This window comes from Eublepharis macularius, chromosome 7 (assembly GCF_028583425.1).
Source record: "Eublepharis macularius isolate TG4126 chromosome 7, MPM_Emac_v1.0, whole genome shotgun sequence".
NCBI classification, from domain to species: domain Eukaryota; kingdom Metazoa; phylum Chordata; class Lepidosauria; order Squamata; family Eublepharidae; genus Eublepharis; species Eublepharis macularius.
The window spans coordinates 5,336,240-5,361,407 of record NC_072796.1 but is presented as its reverse complement, the minus strand read 5'-3'; the positions used below and the strand labels follow the sequence as shown (position 1 = coordinate 5,361,407).

Sequence of the window (25,168 nt, the reverse complement as noted above, 5' to 3'; positions counted from 1 at the left end):
GGTAAGCCAATACGAACAGATTACGCATCTGCGAAAAGAGCTTACTTTGGTTGTCTATTAGTCTATGGCTCAGGTTAAGGCACCGGTTCTGAACTGTAAAGTCCTTCCTGACCTAGAGCCCCCAGAACTAAAGAACTCTCACTCTGTATATGAAACTGTGCAACCACCAGGATTTTTAATGAAGATTAAACTGTTCATTGTTTGAATTTCTGAAATTGTTGAAAGCTGTTAACATGTTTGCTGCCCCACCTGAGGCCATTCGGGGATATAAACATTTTAAATAAATGACTAGCACACTTCGCAGCCAAGAAAAATGCAGTAATTCAAGTTTCCCATTCCTTATCCCCCCTCATCCAAAGTAATTAATTAGGAATACATTCAGATATGCCAGAGCACTATGACAGGACAGGAAGTAATTAATTGAGTACCAAGGAGAACTGGAAGCTGCCTTGAAAGAAGTCTGGGTTGGGTGCAAGAAAGAGCTCCAATGTTAGATGAAGGTACATTTGAGAGATGACTCCCCTTTGTTTAGAAATTAACCATTCCTACAGGATGCCTTCAGAGAAAGCAACTAAAAAAAAACTATTTAAAAAATATTTCAGGGAAGCAAATGTTTAATACTCACTTTCCATTTCCATATTTGATCCGGACATCTTTGCTCTTTTTCACCTCTCTGCCGTCTTTGAACCATTTGTAGGAGGGCTGGGGGTTCCCGGCACTGGCCTCGCATTTCAAAGAAATCTTGGCCCCCACTTCCACACTGAGGCTCTTCAGTTTCTTTAGTTTCGGGGGGGCAGCTGCAAAAGAGAAGGAAAAACAAAGAACGGATCAAGCAGTGATGCTGGCTCTTTTCAGCGAGAGGGAATGAGAACGCAAGCGTCGCTCCGGTTCCTCCCCACAAAACCTCCACTTCCAAGGCTCCTGCTTGCATCTCCCCACCCCACCCCCACACACAGTGACCCAGTCACCGCTGCCTCGCTTCGCTTTTTTTGAAAATGTCGAAGCAGAGAATCAAGAGACCCTTAAGTTGCGTCCTCTGCAGCTCTTCCCACCCCGATACACCTGCTGCTCAGATCCCCGTTTTTCCTTACGAAAGAATGGCAGCACCATTTCTCCCTGGGCCAAGCACTAGAGAGAGACGTGAAATGCCCATCCGAGTCGGCAGCTAAACTGAGCTCAAAGAGGGCAGCGCGGTGCTCTCACGCAGGCCGTTCTCGAAGGATGCTTCGTGCCCTCATTCTGCAGCCTCGGCTCTCACCAACTCATGCGCTGCGCTTTCTCTCTTACCGCTGCTGCTGCTGCTGCTGGTGGCAGACATGCTGTTGATTCCACAGCCTGTGCTGATCTGACTGGCAGCATTGGGCTACAGGAAAGGAAGGACAGGAGGAGGATTCTCTTCCTTCCAGTTCAACCACAATCACTGCAGATTCTCCCCCCCACCCCACCCCGATGCTCATGTGCCTGCCTATTCGTTCCGGGACTGGGAATGTACTGTACACTTGCTCTTCTGCTGCCAAGTGGGAAAACGCTAAAACACCTCCCCATAGAGAAAACAACAGGCAGCACAGAAGGTCATTTTGCTTCTCAAAATGACAGCCTGCCCCCATCAAACAGGAGCGGCAAGGACCCTAAAAGAAAAGGTCTGTGAGAAGAGGAAAAGCGAGTGCATGGGCTGTGAGAGAGTAAAATCCGGCAAGCAGATAATAGGAAGACTCAACCGCCCTCAGGTAAACAACTTCAAACGCCAGGCATCTGCTGCTGCTGTAGCTGTGACCTTTAAGGGATGCTTTAGTAGCAAAGGGAAATTAACCCACTTGCATCAGAAAAGATTGTGCAACATTGCAGCATACAGCAAACGCTGCCCAGCCAATGTGTCATACACAATGGAAGCTTGGCAACCTCCGAGATATTCTTCTTCATTAGGATAACTGAAATTTTTTTATAATAAGGTACAACCTCATTTTTCTAACTGTCTTGAAGACATCCAAAATAGAATATGAGATTCATATAAAACTGACACCATCCATCCGAGTTATTTTGGCACGGCCTTCCCACTTGTTTGTTTTATGATGCCTAAAAGATATTCCTACCACCTTTTCTACCAGCCAATGTGAAATATTTGGGGACCTATACCTCTATAAACATAGAAAATATACTGTTGGATACTGTGCAACACACATTTCTGAAAGCAGAATTCGATCTCAAATAAATGGTCAAAGTTTAAAATCTTGTGGCTTGGAAAAGTAGCAGTGGTAAAGGTGAAATTATTGCCCAGGATTATATTGCATTTCTTAATATCCCTCATAGATGCTGTCACAGCAAACACGGGGCCAGGGAAGCTTCCTGTTGGCTGCCACCACTCTGGTACAGGTTTCCTCGAAAGGGCCCAGAGCACCCCCCCAACCCCTTTTGTTTACTCTCTCTCAGTAGGTTTTATTTATGTGACTGAATGAGGCATGAGGGCCAGAACTTTATTTAAGAGGGTCAGCAATAACTGGTGTTCAATACTTTGTAGATTACAGAGAACACTACCTGACATGAGAGCTCAGGTGATATGATTGCAACTTTTAATAAGCCACAGTCTGACAAGAGCCAGGACTGAAAAGGCCCTGGCTCTGGTAGAGGCCAGATGGACCTCCCTGGGGCCAGGGACCATCAGCAATAGCTTATTAGCTGATCTAAGCGACCTCCGGGGAACATGGGGAGAGGCAGTCCCAAAGGTATGCTGGACCCCGTCCGCATAGGGCTGTATAGGTCAACACCAAAACCTTGAACCGGACCCTGTACTCAACTGGTAACCAGTGCAATTGATGGAGGATGGGTGTTATATGTGCCATGACTGGAGCTCTGGCAACCACCCATGCAGCTGCATTCTGAACCAGCTTCAGTTTCCGGATCAAGCCCAAGGGAAGCCCCGCGTAGAGCGAGTTACAGTAGTCTACCTAAAATAACGATTCCGTTTTGTAGTGAAGGAAAACTGGAGCCCAGAAAAGGTCTCTAGGTACCAATATATGCAATTAAGGAAGTTTTTGCAGGTTCTGAGTAGGAAGTTTAACATTTATAGGGAACTTACAAAGTCTGAACTCTTTTTCTCCCTCAAATAGCTAACTCAGAAGCTGTTACTGAAAACACTCTGTGATGGACTTTACAGAGCATACCATGCCAGTACTATCATTCAAGGAAAAACGGGAGAGACTTGTCTGTCATTATGTCAACCAGGGCTTTTTTTCAGGGGGAACGCGGGGGAATGGAGTTCCGGGACCTCTTGAAAATGGTCACATGGCTGGTGGCCCCGCCCCCTGATCTCCAGACAGAGAGGGGTTTAGCTTGCCCTCCGCGCCACTCAGGCGTGGAGGGCAATCTAAACCCCTCTCTGTCTGGAGATCAGGGGGAGGGCCACCAGCCACGTGACCATTTTCTCTGAGGGCAACCCACTGAGTTCCACCACCTCTTTTCCCAGAAAAAAAGCCCTGATGTCAACATAGGAATGGTGAAAACCAAATAATATAATTAAAACATTTACCATGAATGTGAATATTAAAGAAAACAAGTTTGCATAGCTATGTAGGTGGCATTATATCCCTGTTAGAATGGCACAAATATATCTAGTAAATGTTGGGAGATATCATAAGATGACAGGAACCTTCTTACGTATCTGGTAGAATTGTTTAGCAGTCCAAATGTAGTGGGATAAAATATTTTAATGTATAAGCAAGATTCTGGGTATGCAGTGTATTTTAAAAACCCAAGTTTAGCTCTTTTAGGGATCTCATCTACATCAGTACCATGTATATTTCTTGCCAATTTTTTTCTTAGATACATAATGGTATATTATTGATGTAAATATCTTCACAGCAGTGAGAATCATAATTGTCTTGAAAATGAAAACTCACCAAGACATGCACGAATGTCTTAGTAAAATATAGGACATGATGTTTATGAACAACATAACAGCTGTTGAGTATCAAAGAAAAAAACTTTAGGCAAGAAATGTTTACAGAACAATGGTACCTATTTTTTAATTATTGGAATCAATCATACTGAATAATGTTCAGCAAAAGATTTTACTTTGTACGTAGTGTGGATCTTTATTTTTGGATTTTTTTCTTTCCATCACCCTTGGAATATGATGATTTTAAGTATTCATCTCTATAAATAAAGACAAGTGTCCTGACTGACTCGTCAACGCCCAGCCCAAACCCCTGAACCTAGAAACATGAAATTTGAGGAGAATATTCCGTTCATGATGTAAACACCCTCTAAGAAGGGATTTTAAGAAATTCACCCCCTAAGGGGGTAAAAAGGGGTCAAATGTGTTTTCCCAAAGGGATACAGCTTTCCTGTGTGGCTGGCAGGCTGCTGCCTACTTGTGCCCCCGCCCACTGCCAATTTGGCCACTCTTCCCTGATTGGGCCAGCCTTTCAAGGTCGTTTGCATATGCGGGCTGATTGGGGCTCACAACATTCCATACCTCATCTCCACCCCCACCCCCCGAACAGCTGGTACTATGCTATTATACTACAAAACCAACTAAAAAAAAAGTTACATACCCATAAATATTATAACTGGATTTAAAGTAGTTAAATACCGTAGCGAAGCATGGGTATCAAGCTAGTATGATAATAAAATTTTAATTAAAAAAAAGAAAAAAGACTTTTTCCTACATGATGGTGGCAGGATATCTTGGGGATGGCAAAAGATATTACAGATGTTAATCTACAAAATTGTGGCTAAAACCTGTAACTGTCACTGGCTCAAACAATCATATGCTTGAGCACTTAGCATTTTCCAACTCGTCCAAAGTTATGGCTAAGTTCTCTGTTCTGTTAGAGAGCCTGTATTAATATATTGTGCCTTTCCAGTTCAGCAATACAACAGACTCAAAACTTTGCACAGAAAACCACACCAAATACAGATATTTTGATAAATTCATTGATTCTGAGCATTTCTTCTTATATATTCATCTAAAACACAAAGAACACTAACACTGTACTTTACTCAGGTAAAGCCAGCACTTAAGAAAGAATGTGGAGTTCTCAGAAATATGGTTGTTGTGGATTTTCCGGGCTGTATTGCAGCGGTCTTGGCATTGTAGTTCCTGACGTTTCGCCAGCAGCTGTGACTGGCATCTTCAGAGGTGTAGCACCGAAAGACAGGGATCTCTCAGTGTCAAACTGTGGAGGAGATGTTTGCAGGCGATTTATATCTACTCAGAAAGGTGGGTTGGGTTGTGTCATCCTGTAAGGGTTTCCCAGGGTGTGGAATGCTAATGGAGTGCTAATGCTTCACGGTATCCTGAGGAGGTTCTTTTGCATATGGATTGGTGCTTGATTTTGCATATGGATTGGTGCTTGATTACTGTAACTCACTCTACGCTGGGCTACCCCTGGGCCTGATCCGGAAACTACAACTGGTCCAGAATGCGGCGGCACGGGTCCTGACTGGTATACCTTACCAGTCACACATCACACCTGTCCTGCACCAGCTGCACTGGCTTCCAGTTGAATTCCGAATCAGGTTCAAAGTGTTGGTTCTTACCTTTAAAGCCCTGAGTGGGTTGGGACCGGCATATCTTCGGGACCGCCTCTCCCTGTACGTTCCCCGGAGATCGCTCCGATCAGCGAATAAATATTTACTTGTGGTCCCCGGCCCTAAGGAAGCCCGCCTCGCTTCAACCAGGGCCAGGGCTTTTTCAGTCCTGGCCCCAGCCTGGTGGAACGCTCTGTCAATGGAAACCCGGGCCCAGCGGGACATATTATCGTTCCGCCGGGCCTGTAAGACAGAGCTGTTCCGCCAGGCGTTTGGTGATTGAAGGGGGCGGTGCCATGTCGGCCTCCCACCTTTGGGGTGGGGAAGGTTCTCCCCACCATTGCACCTTGTTAATTTGTTTTATTATTTGTATATTGATTTTAGTTTTTGTTTTTATCAATTTTAACTGTTCACCGCCCAGAGCCCCTGGGATGGGCGGTATATAAATTGAATAAATAAATAAATAAAATAAATATGCTAATCTTCTCTGCAGGGCTATTGTGGGTTGTAGAGTCTTTACAGCAATACAGCCCGGAAAATCCACAACAACCATCGTTCTCCGGCCGTGAAAGCCTTCGACAATATTCTCAGAAATACTTTGCCATTTTAAAAGGGAGTAGGTCTTCCGAGAAGCAAGCACAGAACCAGCTGAGTGTATTGCATTCTCTTTTATGATGATCCGCAAAGGAATGGGGTTTCTATCCATCAGTAAATATTCATTCTGATAGACAGGAACAGCTTCAGATTTTTATTCCCTCTCCTCTTTAGCACCACAAGATTTACACAGCTTCCTTCGGATCTGCAGTCCTCCTCCTTCACGAACATAAAAGCACAAAAAGGTCAGAGCTACTGGTTGTCCCTGGCCCCAAGGAGCTCCACCTTGCCTTAACCAGGGCCTGGCCCTTTTCAGCCTTGGCCCCAGCCTGGTGGACCTCTGTGACAACTCAGGCCCAGTGGGATTTACTATCATACCACTAGGCCTGCAAGACGCATATGTTCCGCCAGGCCTTTGGTGGTTGAGGCAATCAGGCCTCCAACTCGGCCTCCTACCAGAGTGGGGGCATGCCCCCTCCTTGGTTGTTGTTGTTTTCATCTAATGATTGTCAGAGGCCCCCACGGACCCAGAATGGCGCACTCGGAGGCTTCTCTCCAAAGGCTTTGAGCAGCAGCAGCACTCCAAACAGGAGCCACCTCCCCCCATCAGTCGGGCTGGAAGGGAGCCGAGTCAAGCGCACTGGCGGCAGCAAGAGGGAGCCGAGCACACCAGCAGCGTAGCTGAGCATGCTGGCAGAGGTAAGCAAGGGGAGTGTGGTCCCTCTTGCCGCCGCCAGCACCCTTGGCTCCCTCTGACCACCACCGGCGTGCTCGGCTTCTTCTCGTCACCGCCAGCACGCTCCACTTGCTCCCTTAAAGGCACTCAGTAGCCACAGTGAGCCACAGAGGGAGCCTAGAGAAAGAACCTCTGCCAGGGAGAAGAGGAAGAGAATCCCCCCTGCCTTACTCCCCCCCTCTTTTGCCTCTTCCCCTTCTTCCACTCCCCTCCCATCTTGGAAAAAAACAGGAGATGCCAGGGGGAGCAGGCATCAAAGATGCTGAAGCTGCAATTCCTGGATTTGCCTGGATTAATCAGGTAAATCTTTTTAGAAGGATTCAGAAGTGTACAGGTATATGATTGTAATATACAACATATACTGTGCAATTCGATCCAGAGTTATGCCACTCGAAGCCACTGATTTCAATGAGCGTAGACTGAAATAACTCCGTATAGGGTTGTGCAGTTAGAGGTATACCTAGATTGGGAGGAAATCCTCAGAATTTAGAATTCGACAGCATAAATATAGAAATGCTATAGTCAAACTTCACACAGTATGCATCACGAATGCCAAGAAAACTTTAATTAGTGTGGAATCCTACTATATAAAGGGCTAAACGTATTCAAGACAACTCACTTCCTACCCTGGTACGGCTCCAGAGGGCGCTGCTGTGGAGGGAAGCCCAGATGAGGCAGACCGACCTCCAGAGAGTGTGCCACGGCAGGTAACCCAGGCAGGGATCAGGAGCAGAGCAGGTGGCAATGCCCACCCTCTGCCTTTACCCAGTTGGTATCAGGAACAGAGCAGGTGCCAATGCCCACCCCCCACCTTCACCCAGCTAGGATCAGGAGCAGAGCAGGTGGCAAAGCCCACCCCCCACCTTCACCCAGCTGGGATCAGGAGCAAAGCAGGAGGCAATGCCTGCTCCCCATCTTCACCCAGCTTGAATTCAGGAGTGCAGCAGGTAGCAATGCCCAACCCCCCACATTCACCAAGCTGGGATCAGAAGCAAAGCACGTCGCAATGCCCAACCCCCGCCTTCACCCAGCTGGGATCAAGAGTGGAGCAGCAGGCAATGCCCACCCCCCCCCCCCGTCTTCACCCAGCTGGGATCAGGAGCAAAGCAGGTGGCAATGCCCACCCTCCACCACCCAACTGGGATCAGGAGCAGAGTAGGTGGCAATGCCCAATCCCCAACTTCACCCAGCTGGGATCAAGAGTGGAAAAGGTGGCAATTCCCACCCCCTGCCTTCAGCTGGCCGAGATCAGGAGCCGAGCAGGCAGCAATGCACACACACACACCTTCACTCGGCTGGGATCCGGTATGGAGCAGGAGGCAATGCCCGCCCACCACCCAGCTGGGAACAATCATGGAGTAGGTCGCAATGCCCACCCCCCGTCACTCAGCTGGGATCAGGAGTGGTGGCAATGCCCACCCCACTTCACCCAGCCAGGAGCAGGAGTGGAGGAGGTGGCAATGCTTGCCCCCCTTCACCTAGCTGGGATCAGGTGCAGAGGAGGTGGCCATGCCCCCCCCTGGCCTTCATCCAGCCAGAATCAGTGACAGATGAGGACGTAATGCCTGCCTGACCGCCCTCCCCCTTCTAGAGCCTGTTGTATTTTCCCCCACAACAGGCTTTGTTGCTAATACATATATAAAAACTATGTACAAAGAGGAAAAGAAATCTAGATGTGCGCACACAGTACAGCAGGCCTTAAGGTCTTATAGCTCACACTCATCTCAGAACACAGTGGTTAAGAGCGGCAGGACTCTAATCTGGAGAGCCAGGTTTGATTCCCCACTCCTCCGCTTGAAGCCAGCTGGGTGCCCTTGGGTCAGTCACAGCTTCTCAGAGTTCTCTCAGCCCCACCACCTCACAGGGTGATTGTCATGAGGATAATAATAACACACACTTTGTAAACTACTCTGAGTGTGGCATTAAGTTGTCCTGAAGGGCAGTAGATAAATTGAATGTTATTATCATCATTATTATTATTGCTATTATATCTATTGGAACAGCAGTCAACTCTTTAAGAAATTATTATTATGAAAATTCATTGGTAGATAGATTATTATACTACTAGTATTTATTTTCTAATCATACACTGAGCTAACATCAGATGAAGTGTTTTTTTTCCCTCAGGACACAGAGGCCTGCCCTACGAGAACACCAGTCTGGAGACGGAAGCGGGAAGAGCAAAACAACAGTTGGCAGAGATGGAATGGGGGGAGGGGAGGAAAGGCAGAAGTAACATTGAATCTGGATTTATGATAAGAGGACTCTTAGCTGTCAGTAACAAGAACCAGAAATCAAAAATCAGCTTCCTCTATTTACTATATTTATTTATTATATTAGATTTTTAGTCCGCCCTCCCTGCAGGCGGGCTCAGGGCGGAGTACAACATTCCAGTTTACATAAATACACTTTAAAACAGATCAAACATTACAGTAAAATTAAAACAACTATATACAATAAAACTTCTCCTCAAGATGGCAATGGTAAAATACTGCACTTCAGGCATGGCCCATATATATATAGGGTGGTAGACTGATCTTTTCCATATGGCTGGCAGGGGCCCAACGTAGCCTCCGCCATATGCCTGGCAGAACATCTCTGTCTTACAGGCCCGGCGGAAAGATAATAAATCCTGCCGGGCCCTGGTTTCATCTGACAAAGAGTTCCACCAGGCCGGTGCCAGGATCAAAAAGGCCCTGGCTCTGGTTGAGGCCTCCTCGTGTTCACACATATAGCTCACAAAGAGTGATCATAATCAAATCCTCAGGACAAAGGAACGGGCAGTAGCCAGTACCAAACGCACAACAGAAAAAGCCACATGGTCCTTTGAACAACCAGAGTTCTAGAACACAAAGGGAATGGTTGCGCTCACCAAAAACTGAACCAACGTTTATAACAGAAAGAGGATCACGCATTGCCATCAAGCTGGAAAGAGAGTTTTCACATTCTAGAAGGCAGGCGAAAAAAGAGATGAACTTCACAGGCATTGCTTTGTTACTCACCTTGGATCTAAGGAGATGAGGAGCAATATAAATATTTTAAATGAATAAATTAAATCATGTAAACAAAATTAAAAGTGTGTGATTTAAAGGGCGGAAGAGAAACAAAGAGAAACAAATGAGGACCTCTAAACAGAAATAAGTAATTATAAAAATTACTTAACATAGATAAATTATATACATATTTATAAAAACTGCAAAACAACATAAATACCACAATAAAAATGTGTGCAAAACAAAAATAGGTGATCTTGGGCCAGTTACACATGCTCACCTTAACCTACCTCATAAAGTTGTTATGAGGATAAAACGGAAGAGAGACGAGCCGCTTTGTATAAAGTAAAAAAAGTTGTCCAGTGGTGCGGGGTGGGTGGGTGGGGATTCTGTTGCAGGGGGCTGAGGCTAGCAAGCCATGGAGGGAACTGCAGTGGGATGCTCTGTTGCGACTGTGAGAATGCATTTGCATTTGCTGTTGAATTGCGGAAGCAGCTTAGAAGGTGCTGAATGGACAGTTCGGGGCGGCGCACTGAAGAGGCGCACAGGAGGGATGGGAAATGTCGGCATCCTGGTCTTGCCTCCTCTCCCTCCTCCCTGCAGGCTATCATCAGACCCTGATTTGTCTCCCGAGAACTTTAAAAATGCCTTTGACTGCTGCAGTTCTATGATTATGGGAAAGCAAGTAGGGCCCTGTTTCTCCAACTCATCGAAAAACATATAGTATCATTTGACCCCAAGAATTCTTTGCACAAAAGTTATGTGCTGCACCATTAAGCGCTTACAGTGTTGCTTGGCCATGCCAGTCCCATTTCCTATACTGAAAAAATGTATATTTAGTTCAGAAGTCAGTGCTATACCAGGAAAACCGGCACAATTGATGGATATGTCAACATATCATAATACAGACAGCCCGCATGGTATAGCGGTCAGAGGGTCAGACCAGGGTCTGGGAAATCCTGGTACAAATCCCCACTCTTGCAGCTTGACTCTCTGACTGCTGTCCAATGGACTTTTCAACTGTCACTTGTCCAACATTCCACCAATCTGCCTACATTTCCCATCAAAACTTGAGGGAAGTGGATAAGTGTCCAACCTGTGTCAGGCGTCACTTGTGGTCCCACTCTCAGCCACCAGGAGAATGAGAGGTGACTGGCTTCCCTCCTAGGCCCACAGTGCCACTAATCAGGTGCAGGGCAAAGCTCAGACTTAGGGAGGGCTTGGGTGGACCTTTCTTGGAGTGTCAAAACACCTTGAACTGGCCTTGCGAGAAGCCGAAGGTGTGAACTACAGGTAGATCAGTAGATTCCAGTATAACACTAATAAAAAGACTTCCTAACTGGTCAAACAGAAAAAGTTCTGGGTGGCCCCAAGTAGATATCTAAATTAAATTAGATTGCTGCAATGCTCTCTACGTGGGACTGCCCTTGAAGACTGTCTAGAAGTTATAATTAATAAAGAATGTTGCAGCCAAAATTCTGGGTGGAGTGTATCAATGGGACCATATCATTCCACCCTTGTTCCACCTACAATGGCTCCCAATTTAATTCCAGGCCCAATAGGTGCAAGTATTAACCTTTAAAGTCCGATATGGCTTGGGGCCAGCATATCTGAAGGACAGCCTATTCCCAGATATGAACCTATCTGACCACTATGGTCATCTTTAGAGTTCTTGTTTCTGGTGTCTAACAGTGAAATCCTAAATAGAGTTACTCCAGGCTAAGCTCATTCATTTCAATGGGCTTAGACCAGAGTAACTCTGCTTAGGATTTCACTATACGTTGGGAGGAGAGGTGGTGTAACAATGTTTAAATAAAGAAACAAATCAAGCCAAAATAGTTTGCTAGTTATTTACCTAATCTCCTCCCCTTGCAATGTACATTTTTGAGACGTTCCACGTTTCACATCCAGTTTAGCCTGTTGCACAGAGGAACGGGATGGCAAAACTAAATATCTCAATATCTTGCTCTAAGTGGCTATACTCTAAGTTCTACCTTAGAAGGCTTTTATAGATTTAATTAGCATAGCTTTGATTACACTAGGTACTGAATTTAAGAGCCTTAATGACAAAAACATACTATAACGTAAATGCTTAGGGGCATAATTTAAGTGTTTTAACTTAAAAGCATAATTAACTGTAAACGAGCAATCTGCCTATATATTGTCTAATGACGGGAAGAGTATCAGAGGCCGCATCCCACCCAGCAGGTTATATTTGAAATATTCATAAAGTCAGATGCTGGGATAACAGAGAACAGGGTTCCTATTGGCACAGAGCAATACAAAAGTGGAGGAAGACCCCTGGAGTACCAGCTCTGAGCAATTACAGTTCACAGCATTTGGCGAACTCTCTATATATCAGAACTATATTAATGTTGCGCAGTGCTTTTTTTCTGGGAAAAGAGGGGGTGGTACTCAGTGGTGGAACTCAGGACCGCACAATGATGTCACTTTGGGTCAGCTGGAACAAGGAAGTAGTTTTTTAAAGTTTAAATCGCCCTTGGCGAAAATGGGCACATGGCCGGTGGCCCCACCCCCTGATCTCCAGACAGAGGGGAGTTTAGATTGCCCTCCGCGCCACTCGCCGGCGTGAAGGGCAATCTAAACTCCCCTCTGTCTGGAGATCAGGGGGCACGGCCACCGGCCATGTGCCCATTTTCAAGAGGTGCCGGAACTCCATTCCACCGCGTTCCTGCTGGGAAAAAGCCCTGATGTTATGCCATCCGATCTCCTTTAAAATGGACAGGTTCTTTATTTTTTTTCAGAAAATAAGTTTCACTTTTAATTCCTGAAAAAAACAGCAACTGAAAGTGAAACTTTCACTACTTAACACTAACATGGACTCTGGTACCAAGGCCTGAAACAAACCAAGATGCCAACTTTGCTCTCATACACATCTGAGCAACCCCATCAGCGGACCCAACAACATCAGCCATACCATCTCGGGTTCATACTCCTGCTCGTCCTCCAATGTGATTTACGCCATCACATGACAGCAAATGCCCCACCACTCTCTACATTGGACAAACTGGCCAGTCCCTTCAACAAAGAATTAATGGACATAAGTCTGACATCAGAAACCAAGACATTAAAAAACCAGTGGGGGGACATTTTACCCTTCCAAGACATTCAGTTGCTGATCTAAAAGTAGCAGTTCTCCTGAAGAGGAATTTCAAAGGGAGATTAGAAAGAGAGACTGTTGAATTGCAACTGATAACGAAGCTCAAGACAATGCATCCACCTGGACTGAATCAAGACCTAGGCTTCCTGGTTCATTACCAATGCTGAATTCTCCACACCAACTACGCCTCTGCATGCCCCCACCCTATCCTATCATGCCTGTCATTCATCAGCTATTATCATTCGGCTTCTGTAATCACTCCACTCTCCAAGATACAAGGACAGATGGACTCACCTTCTAGCTGTATCTGAAGAAGCTGTGACTCACGAAAGCTCATACCCTACCACATATTTTGTTAGTCTTATAGGTGCCACTGGACGTTTGCTCTTTATTACGGAAAGAAGTATCATTGTTCAATTGGTGAATTTAATCATGTGAAATGTATCAATTGAAACAGAAACAATAATCAGACAAGAGTATCAGAACCCTAACATTCCATGATTCCATGCCTCGCTTTTAAGGAAATGATTGCACGTGTGGTCTTTTTGTAAAACATCAGTAAACAGCTGTTGCAGAAAACAAAGGCAATTGAGTGAAAAATCATAATGTTGGTTATAAAGGCTATCCATGCACGCGCGCACACAAACACACACACACACTCCCTGCCCAACATTTTCCTGATTTTAACGATGTCACAGCAGCTGATCAGCAGAAACTGGGCCTTGGATGTTTACCTCTCAGGGTGAAACAGCTTTTCTTCTCAGAGGGAATTTTAAGTGGGAGATCATTGCTATGGAAAATTTCACATGAAAATTCTTAATTTACAGTAAGGTTAATTTTTCTCTGCATGGCTTTGTGGTTAGAAAGCCTTTCATACTCAGCAGCCACAAACTAGCTCCTTCACACATTTAAACAGCTTCGTCAGAATGCTGTACAATGCGGCGTTCTCCGGGGCTGTCAAATAGATATATTCTTACCAAAAGAAATAAAATCCCCCTCCTGTCATTTACTGAAACTCTTTCTACTGAAAATCTCACAGTAACATGAATATGAGGAGGAAAAAAAGGGCAACATCCAAGTCTAAAATTGGCTGCATCTTCTTTCCCCGCAGGCCCCGCAGGCTCAGGGCGGATATTTGTTATCCACCCTGAGCCTGCGAAAGCAGGGAGGGCGGAATATAAATATAATAAATTAAATTAAATTAAATTAAATTTCTTCTTTAGAGGTCTGGATGGCCCTTCCATTTCTTCATACGACATGTGATACTGTGCCCTCACGCTGTGCCCACCTCACTCCAGCGCACCTTATGGGCTGTGGCCTATGGAGGCTAACGTGCCCGGAGACATGGACTTAAGCTGAAGGACCAAGAAAACCTTTTCGAGGGCTGTTAATGAGTACAGGTGTCCTTCTGATAGATACTTTATATACACACGTTAATGGAGATATACTAAAGGAGGTGAGATTCATTGCACAACAAGGAGGAAATGTTCCCCCACATACCTGTGCAGCGGAGAAAAGGCAATGTGTGGAATGGATCCAGAGGAGTTAGCCAAGTTAGTTTGTAGTTGCAAAATAGTAAAGAGTCCAGTAGCACCTTTAAGACTAACCAACTTATTTGTAGCATAAGCTTTCGAGAGCCACAGCTCTCTTCGTCAGATGCATTGTCAGATGCATCTGATGAAGAGAGCTGTGGTTCTCAGAAGCGTATGCTACAAATAACTTGGTTAGTCTTAAAGGTGCCACTGGACTCTTTACTAATGTGTGGAATGGGTCTCACCTTTTTTTCAACACAAATTAATATACGCATCAAAACATCCTGCCCAAATCTGTGCTGGTGAGTTGCTCAATATTCAACTTAACTAGGCTTACAGTACAATCCTAGCTCAAGATGGGTAGCTGTGGTAGGGCCAAGCTACACATGACGAATGACACTTGAACGGCAAGTGTATTTCTCCCTGTTCACTTGCCCTCCACTCAATCCACTTGCTGTTCAAGTGTCATTCGTCATGTGTAGCTTGGCCCTTAGTCTATCTGTATCTGGAGATGTGAGCTGTGCCTCACAAAAACTCATGCCTTACCATAAATTTTGTTAGTCTTATAGATGCTACTAGTACAATCCTAAGCAGAGTTACTCCACTCTAAAACCACCGAAAGCAATGGGTTTAGACTGGAGTAACTGTGTTTAGGATTTCACTGTTAGTCCTAATCCCATTACAACCTATTACTGGGTAATTACAGACTCTGAAGAACATCAAATGTAATATGGAGTGTATAATATGCTTCATGCTTTAGGCAACTTATATTTCCATTTTGTGTGAAAAAAGATGACCAGGCTTTCTCACAGCTACTAACCTGATTTTTGTTTTTGGCAAACAGTCGCTTCTCTGATGTCAGTGGAAGAGCATATACCAGGGAAACCACAAAACATATTTTTTAATTTCCTAAGGGCAGCACTTGACAACTGGCAAGTCCTTCCATTCTCTTCCTTGGGGTTTTTAATCAGGGCTTTTTTTCAGCAGGAACGCAATGGAACGGAGTTCCGGCATCTCTTGAAAATGGTCACATGGTTGGTGGCCCCGCCCCCTGAGCTCCAGACAGAGGGGAGTTGAGATTGCCCTCCGCACCGCTGAGCGGCACAGAGGGCAATCTAAACTCCCCTCTGTCTGGAGATCAGGGGGCGGGGCCACCAACCATGTGTCCATTTTCACCGAGGGTGATTTAAACTTTAAAAAACTCCCCCCTTGTTCCAGCTGACCCAAAGTGACGTCATTGTGTGGTCCTGAGTTCCACCACCTCTTTTCCCAGAAAAAAAGCATTGGTTTTAATTATCACACAGCTATGCCTGCAAACCTATCAGTCCCAGTGAACAGCCACACAATCTCGGAATCATATTTTCCGGCCTCTTTTATGGCCACTGTCCAGTATGGCTCTGGTGATTCCAAACCCTTTGCAGTTTTATACATAGATGGCAAACATGGGCCTTACAAAAACTCCAGGTGACATCATTAAATCGTGGTATTTAAATATTAGAAAGGAAAGTTATAATCCGGTCCTCGCACAAATGCAACTTTTTAAAGATCAGACACCACGGCCAAAATTCAGAATTAGATGGAATGAATGAAAATTACAACCTAGTAGGAATCTTACAGCGTAATTCTATAACCTTAAAAAATAAAATCCAGGGATACCTTAATGCTTTGCAAACTGGGGTGGTGGTAGGAAGACAGGCTAGCTAGAAATCCGGATTCGAGTCCAGTAGCACGTTAAAGACCAGTAAGATTTCCAGAGTATAAACTGTCAAAGCTGTCGAGAATCAAAGCTCCCTTTGTCAGATACAACTAGGAATGGAGATCCCTGATTCCTTCTATCCCAGTCAAAAGGTATCTTTGCTTCCTGATGCCCTTCTTTGCAACACCCTTCCCATCTTCTGATTGGGATATAAGAGCTCGGAGATCTCCATTCCAGTTTGTATCTGACGAAGGGAGCTCTGACCCTCGAAAGCCTGGAAATCTTGTTGGTCTTTCAGGTGCTACTGGAATCAAATCTTGCTCCTCTATTGCAGACCAACACCTGAAACTAGCAAAAGATTTGTTCACAATACACTTTTTGTAGGTTTCTATAAGCTCAAAAATTGTTTCCCATGCTTCCATTCCATATTCTCTCTATTTGTCCAGTGAGATACTTGGATAGGGTAATGGACGCGGGGGGTGGGGGGGTGGCCTATTTCTCATTCTGAGAGAGGGTGTACTCTGCTACATGCTGTGGATCTACCATGTTGGAAGTAGTGCAGATCCAGTGAACGCCCCATCTAATATTGCCTTTATGGTGGAGCACAACTCCTTCCTACTCTGTTCAGACAGCATCACAAACCTCAAGTCACATGGGAGTATTCACAACATTTACTTCATTTACACCCCTCCTTTCCCCCAATGGGGACTCCGTGGCTTACATCTGTCAGTCCTTGGCAGGCAGATCCCCAAGTCCCCCACAGCAAGCACTCAGGTGCATTGGTTGAAGTAACTTTTATTAGAGATCTATACAGTCCAAGTGGTCTATACGAATACATTGGCAGAAGTGGCTATTCAAAAAAGGACGGTGCTAATTACAGGAAGCCTTCCCGCCCCTAGGATAGTGGCAGCAGTTGGCATTCTAGCGTGAAAACCCCAAAGAGTTACATGGGAACTTATTAGTTTAGACTAGACATAGCACAGGATGAAATCATTTCATTCTCTGGGAAAAGATACATTCCAAGCTGGCTGTAGCTTGCCGTCAAGGACGCTTGCTGTAGAAGTGAAAGTAAATACCTTCAGCGGATAGGAGACAATCCCCCCTCCCCTCGGCTGAGTACATTGCAGTTCAACATTTCACACACTCTCAGAAACCCAGTATAGTGTACAATGTAGACCAGCACAGAAAAGCAAACACACACTAATGGCAGGTATGCAGTCAGGCATACATGACGACATCATTCTCTCCTCCATGTTATCCCCAGAACACTCATGAAGTAGGTGAGGAGACAATGACTGGCTCATGATCACCGCCCAGTGAAATCTCACGGCAGAGTGGGGATTATTCAGTAACTGAGGTCTCCCAGATGCTAGTCCCACACTCTAACCACGACACTACGCTCGGTCTCTACACGTCCGCACAGCTCCTTCCTGCGCCACTGCCAGCCCTCCTGTAAACTGGGGAGACAGTCTCATAAGAGGGATCAATCTATGTTCTAAACTACTCTCGTGTGACCCGGGCATCTGCCATTACTGTCATGTCTGCATGCCATTCATCCATGCCATTCATCTGTATTGATCTGACCACTGTATCCTGCGTGCTTTCATGTCGTGCTCATATAATGTAACCATTACACTCATGCCGTCCTTGGCCAGCCTAAAAACAAAAGTACTAATGGTGAGAGAAAGTAGCCAGCCTGTTATCTCTGAAAGTATGCTTGTTGACCTTGCCGCTGTACTGTAACTCCTCACAGGGGAAAGCGGGAGTTTGATTCCTTGTAACCTTCTATATTTCTCTGTCCAGACAAAGCTATTATGATCTCATGGAACTTTTTAGGATTTTTGCACCTAAAGGCAAATTGCACGGAGGGAATTGTGCTCCATATATCAATAGTGCATATGCTTGTATAACATTCCTGCCAACTTACTCATCTATGGACGTACCCATGAACTTACTGGCTCTCTAAATAAAAAACCTTTTCAACCAATGCTTGCTGTGAGGGGTTTGGGGGTCTATCTGCCATGGACTGCCGTCCCTAGAACTGACAGTTACACAAGCAATACTTCAAGGAACTGTGTCACAGCAGGTCCAACACCCCATGAATAAAGTTGGAAGAGCCTCCCCTCGCTTTGAAAACTTCCCAGGATTTCATAGAAAGAAGGAAGGGTAACTCATACACACACTGAGAATTGGGAGGGTTTTGGAAGAGGACATATATCCAGAAGGTTTTGCATTAAAATTTTAACCTGGCCAGAATTCAGGTCATCCCTTCCTGAGCCTATGTATTAGCTCCTTAAAAGCAAAAATGGCCATAGTAAGTTTTTTCCAGCAGAACTGTGCAAATGTTTCTACTGGATAGCCATATCTGCCAGTGGGAGGGGAGGAGCAGATTGGAACTGTATTTACCATCCTTGTCCCCAACCTCTGTGCATTCAAGGGGCCAGCTGCAAAAGAATCTGCGTACGTAGGTGGAAAATCCCCCTAAAACTAAGGGCACGGTCACTTGCAAGGAGCCTGAATACATTTGGGAATCCACAAATGCATGAAAAGCACGCATGGGGGAGGACAAGGATGGGGCTAGCAGACACAAGCTCCGCCCCCTTTCATTTCAACCGTAAACAAACATTGAGACGAGGTTTGTTTTTCCACCTCCTTAAGTATTTGTCATCCGTAAGAAGGCATCTCTCTCCTTAAACTAACTCAAATAGGGAACTAAAGCGTGTGAATACAGATGACAAGCTATCACAGCGTGACTAGTGGATGCAAGAGTCTGCTTTGTGTGTATCTGCATGGGTTACCTGCCCTAAGTTGGATGCTGTTGGGGTGTATTCATGTATTAAAAATGTATTTATGGGGACACTCGAGGGACTCACTTTCTGTGTGGTCTTATATTCAAGTGTACTCTATCTCCCTAGCAGTGCATGTGTATCCACAATGGGAGAACAAGTGGAAGATCATTCACGTGAGTGTCCCCGTGTAAGATGCCTTGTGTAGAGAGACTCACAAGCAGACATGGAGCCAAGTTGATTTCTCTGCATGTGAGAAGAGGTAGCAACAGCAGATGCAGCCACCGTTTTGGTCTTTCTTGGCAAGATGCAGGCAACAAGCACAGCACAATAAGGGGAAAACCTGTAGACACCCAAAGAAAGGGATGGTTGAGGCCGGTCTCATATTCATCTGATAAGCCTCCCTGCTGGTCCCTACTGTGATGCAGTGGGGCAGAGGGGAGGAGCAGCCGGTGCGCTCTGCAGTCTCCACTTCCAAATGCAGACGGGGACAGAGGAACTTATCAAAACCCTGCAGTTAACGGGGCCACGGACTGCTGCTTGGCTTCCTGGTCTGTTTAGGATCCATGCCCAGCCAGACACGGAAGGGAGAGAGGACACCAACGAGGGGGAAACTGACTGCTACGCCACTGCTGTCCACTCTGCCTCAGCTCAGAGAGAAAGGCAGCCAGGTATGAAGACGGAAGACTGGCTCCTCGGTATCCCTTTCCTGGGCTCCTTCACCACTCACTTTAACAAATAATTGAAATTCATTGGAAATAAACAGGAACTAAAAATCCTTGCTTCAAAACTATGACTGGGCCTGTCTGGGGAAAGCAAGGAACCTCTTCCTCATGGCCGCTTTAGAAGAAACAGACAAAGATGAGCAGAAACTTTTTGAGATCCAAACTAATCCATCTTCACTACTTGTCTGTCTGTCTGTCTAAACTGCCTTTCTCCAGCCAAGGTGACCGCAGGGAAGTCCACGTAAAATTGTTTGTCCCAAACATGCAGGGGTGGCGCAAGGGTTTGCGGCGCTCACGGCTGGGTGGGCCTCCCTGTGCGCGCGCAAGAGCGCACGCACCAACCTGAGTGATGACATCATGCGTGACATCATCACGGGAGCGTGTGCGCTGCCGCCGGCCCAATCACTGCAGTGGGCGGCCTCCAAGCTCTCCCACTCCGTTGCCTGTGCCGTTGCAGATGCCTGCCCACGGCGGCTGTGCCCGGCCGGGGGCTTGTGCTGGTGGTGGTGCGGAGCGGGAAGGATAGGAGGCTGCTGCTTTGTGGCGCGTGCTCCTGCCTCCTGCGCCTCCTCCGGCACTCCCTCCGGCACCCAGCGCCTGAGGCCACCGCCTACCTGACCTCAATGGGGACGCCGGCCCTGCAAACATGTAGACCAAAGACAGAATACAGCCCCAAAATATGCACCAGATAGCCAAGACACTTTAAAACTAAAAATTCTTCTTTTTTAAAAAAAGGCAATATAGATCAATCAAATCATTAGCTTAAACTAAAAGCCCTTTTAAATAGGAACAATTTGCAGAAAACAAGGAGGGGGTGTGCGATCCCCATCTCAGCCAACTGCCCATTCCAGAGCGATCGCAGAAAAGGCTTTGGATTTTGACATGAGCTGCCACCTCTAACCGTCTTGTGAGAAAGAACATAAAGGAAGGGTTGGCACAACACTTGGAAGGGAGAAAGGCTCCAGGTTTTCAGTGTGAGCGTTCCTTCCCAAGGCCAAGAAATCTGCCATCCTCTACCGGAAAGATCCATTGCAACTCATCTAAATGGTACTCCGGGAACCTCTACTGCCCAATCTCCAAGCAACCAAGCCTTTCCATCAGATCACAGCACAGAGATTTTATCTGCAAAGAATCTTGAACAAATCCCACAATTTATTGCCAAACTTCTATCCAACTGACTCCAACCAGGGGATCAGGCTAAATTGTTATAGATCCTTTCCAACCTGGTTTTAGGCCTAGTTACAGGGCTGAAACAGCCTTGATCGCTCTAGTCTAGGATGACCTGTGCCAGGAGATGGACTGAGGGAGTGCGACTCTGTTGATTCTCCTGGATCTCTCAACGACTTTCAGTACCATCAATCACGGTATCTTTTGGGACTGCCTTTTGGGGCTAGGATTGGGTAGTTCTGATCCTCCCTAGACAGCGGGTTTCAGAAGGTGGTGCCGGAGGATTGCTGCTCAGCCCCTTGGACTGTGGGGTCCGGCAAGGCTCAATCCTATCCTCCATGCATCTTAACACCTACATGAAACCCTTGGGCGGAGTCATTTGGAGATTTGGGCTGAGTTGGCACCAACATGCAGAGCACTCTCAGCTCCATCTCACACTTGCAGCTGATCCCAGGGAGTCTGTAGAGACCCTGGACCAGTGCCTAGAGACAGTTCTGGAGTGGATGCGGACTACCAAGCCGAAGCTTAATCCTGGCAAAATGGAAGTGCTACCGGTGAGTGGAAGGTCTCGTCCAGGATTTAAGGGGTCACACATTCTGGATGGGTTTGCACTGGCTTTCGGAGAAAAGCTGCCATTGAACAGTAGCAAGCAGTCGTGCAAGTCATATGGTACCAAGTCACCCACAGTCTGGGGCCACCCTTGGACCCAGGCTTACTGCTGGATAGAATTCATTCATCTCCTGGGGTAGACCTTTCTAATTCTATCCCAGCCCACTGGCACGGCGCCCTCTGGCACCACCTTAGCCATGAAGAAAAATTAAGTCTGTCAGGAGGAAGCCAATCTAGAGCAATATGGCTGCGTATCAAAGTTCTCTCCCAAATGGGGGCATGGGCCTCCTTGCTCTTACAGCCAATGTTCTGGGCTGTCCTGCTAGCAAACCAATCAGGCAGCTGCAGGCAAGTATACTGGGGGGGGGGTTGTCAGATGGAAACTGCACATCTCCACCACCATACCAGAGAGGTTATTTCCCCATGGCCTAGGGTGAAAACAACTGCAATTGGGAATTGGAACAGAAATTAGCACGCTTTTCTCCAGCAGCAAATCCTATCTTCCAGTGGCAGGGAGAGTAGGTATTGCCATTTATCTTCAGCAATTATCATTTCTATACAGAGAAAGTAATAGCGGCTGTTTGCAATACAGTCTTGAACTTTGGGCTCTTCCCAATTTGACCGGGATCGGAGAGATCCAGGCCGTTTCCAGATGGCTGACCTGCATCCGGGACGTTGCGCCATGTTTCGGATCGCGCTGGGGAAAACGCGAAATATCGCGTTTTCTCGCGAGAGTTTTGCGCGACGTCGCACAAAACTCACCCGAGAGAATGTGATATTTCGCATTTTCCCCAGCACAATCCGAAACGTGGTGCGACGTCCCGGGTGCAGGTCAGCCATCTGGAAATGGCCCCAGAATCAAATCTCCACTTTGCCCTGAAACAAACTAGCCAACCCTGGGACAATGTCTGACCAGAGGGTTGAAAGGCACTTGGATTTCAAAAGTGCTTTGGAGATAGAATAATAAACCCATTTATTAAGTATAGTTTTTAAAAAGAGGTGGGTTGAGTTGTACACCTTATTAATGTTTTATTCAGTGGGGAAGTTAGAGACTATGTTTGCAGGAAAATGCCTGGGTATTTGAATGAAGGACAGATTTTAAGCAAGTGTGTCTAACGTTATTTTCTCTCTGGTTGCACTGAGGCTAACATTATTTGGAGAGCAATTTGCGCTGAGCCTGGGATTTCATGATGATAAAATGAAGCAGGGGAGAATGATGCCCACCACCCCGCCTCCTTGAAGGAAGGGCAGGATGAAAACGTATTTTAAAAAATCTACTCCAGTGTGAAGGCATACCAACTTGGAAGCTACCTGACGCCAAATGCAAATTTACAGGAAGTGTGATTTTATAGATTTACTGTTATTATTTACTGTATTGTTAACTGTATTTATTTTGTTTTGATACGCATTTTGAAAGCCGCTGCCAAGTTCCAGGAGGGTAATAAAACATTCAGATTGTTTCAATTGAGGGAATCGCCCTGTTTCATATTGAGGCCATGATTTCTGCCACGTATATTGCAGAAGCCCCAGTTGGTGCTGCGCTTCTCTGTGGAATCTCAGTGGGTAAATGCTCCCAATCTGTGTTTCTCCCACATCCAGAAGGCAAGATTTTCAGCTCCACACTAAAGGAAGAAAAAACAATTCTGTACAAAGACAGAACCGTGATGAAAATGGCCCATAAGGGGAAGTGCCGTTTTTAAAAAATCAGCAGAGGGAGCTAGAGGAGAAAGACAACATGAAGAAAAGAAGTCTCTGGACATTTTTGTTTTAAATTGGATGAGAGTTTTGCTTGCTTGCTTACTTTCTGGCTGGCCCTTCTTTTTTCCCCCTAAATGGCCTCTCTTTTTTAACCCAACATCCCCTTGTAAATAATACTGTAACTTTATAAACTCCTCCATTTATCAAAACTTGGTCCAACAAAAACTGCTTTCTTCCCTGACAAAGGACAGTGAGAGAGGAAGCAATTTTTTTAAAAAAATCAGCAGGGCTTTTTTTCAGGGGGAACACGGGAGAACGGAGTTCCGGCACCTCTTGAAAATGGTCACATGGCTGGTGGCCCCGCCCCCTGATCTCCAGACAGAGGGGAGTTGAGATTGCCCTCCGCGCTGCTCAGCAGCGCGGAGGGCAATCTCAACTCCCCTCTGTCTGGAGATCAGGGGGCGGGGCCACCAGCCATGTGACCATTTTCTCCGAGGGCAACCCACTGAGTTCCACCACCTCTTTTCCCAGAAAAAAAGCCCTGGAATTCAGTATAACTGAGGTCTGGTAGCAACAACAGATTTCATTACTTCCCAAACAAGTTGTTGGAAATGTAAAAATCAGAAAGGCAACTTCTGCATTCACAGCCATTGACAAAATTGTTCTTTACATCTTAACTTCACCCCTCAGGGGAATGTTCTCAGCTGTGAAGAGGTTTCTAGGAATGTCCATCCACAACTGTCCTGCGATTGATGCACGAAGGGGAGCTAAATGGGTTTGGGTCGCGTTCTACAAAGTCGCTCCAAAACCACTGCAGAATGTCCTGGAAGGTATTTAATAGGAACCCTCAAATTAGGAAGGAATGGAAATTGCACATGCCCCCACCACGCAAGCGGTTGTCTCCTCATGGCCTTTCCCTCACATTTCTTCATCCCAGAGCCAAGCTACAAGTGAGGAATTACACTTGCCTGGCAAGTGAACAGATCACTACGTGATCAAGCGGAGAGCAAGTGGAGGGCAAGTGAACAGGGAGGAATAAACGTGAGTCTGTTCACTTGCCAGGCAAGTGTAATTCCTCACTTGTAGCTTGGCTCACAGTTCTTCTCTTCTCCACAAGCTGCCTCCCCTTCTCTGCATTGTAAACAGCATAGCCTGTTCTCAGGCCAGACAGATTCCAATCTGGGTTGCGGCTCAGCAGCCCGAAATCTAATCCTCACCCTGCTGTCCACAGGAGACTCAAAATCTTTGGAAAACATTAGCCTCTTTCAAAAACGTCTTTTTAACATTCTGGGGCTTTTGTGTGTGTGTGTGGTGCTGCGCTCAGAGCTCGCCGGCTTCTAGCACTCTGCCGTGAACCAAAGCTGCACAGCACAACAGGAACAAATGCCACGGACAGGCAGCAGCAGAGAGGTGAACTATCAAGAAGGCAACATTTATAGTTGGTGGACAAATGGTACGTGGAGGGGGGCTCTGTTTAAGGGCATTTTGTACCCCAAAATTCTACATTTTGTTCTTGTTATCCCACAGGCAATACCTGAAATCAGAAGACTCACTAAAGTACACCAAAGCTGTGCGCAATCAACAACCAGCGTCTCTAAAAGCGACTCCCCATCCTTCCCATTACACCAACGTTACAGCCTTTTCCGAAGCAATGAAAACCAGGCGCCACCTTTGGTATTCTTTACCAGTAGGATGTAATGCCAAGGACATTTTTGAGACTTAGGAAATGCTTTGAACATGTAAAGTGCTCTTTCAGAAGAAGACACGATCCTTGATCCTATTTTGCTCTTCCATCAAAACAGTTACACCCACGCTCCAACATGCTTGCGCTTAGGACCTACCCAAGGCACTCAGCGCCCCAGGCAAAGCATACCAGGCTGACTCATTTCTCCCAGCACACCATCCATCTGTTTTGTCCCAACCCATTCTCCCCCCCCCCTTAATGGTTTTGTTTTATTGTTGACTTGCCCAGGTGATCACCT

At 46.1% G+C, this 25,168-nt stretch overlaps 1 protein-coding gene across 1 annotated transcript in view; it reads right to left on the bottom strand.

The window, feature by feature from the left end:
* NRG2 (neuregulin 2) overlaps positions 1–25,168 on the bottom strand; it is a 232,167-nt gene that overhangs the window by 92,438 nt on the left and 114,561 nt on the right. The window contains exon 3 of the mRNA XM_054984860.1: positions 626–797. Coding sequence (XP_054840835.1) covers positions 626–797 — 172 coding nt within the window. The remainder of the gene's footprint in view (positions 1–625; positions 798–25,168) is intronic.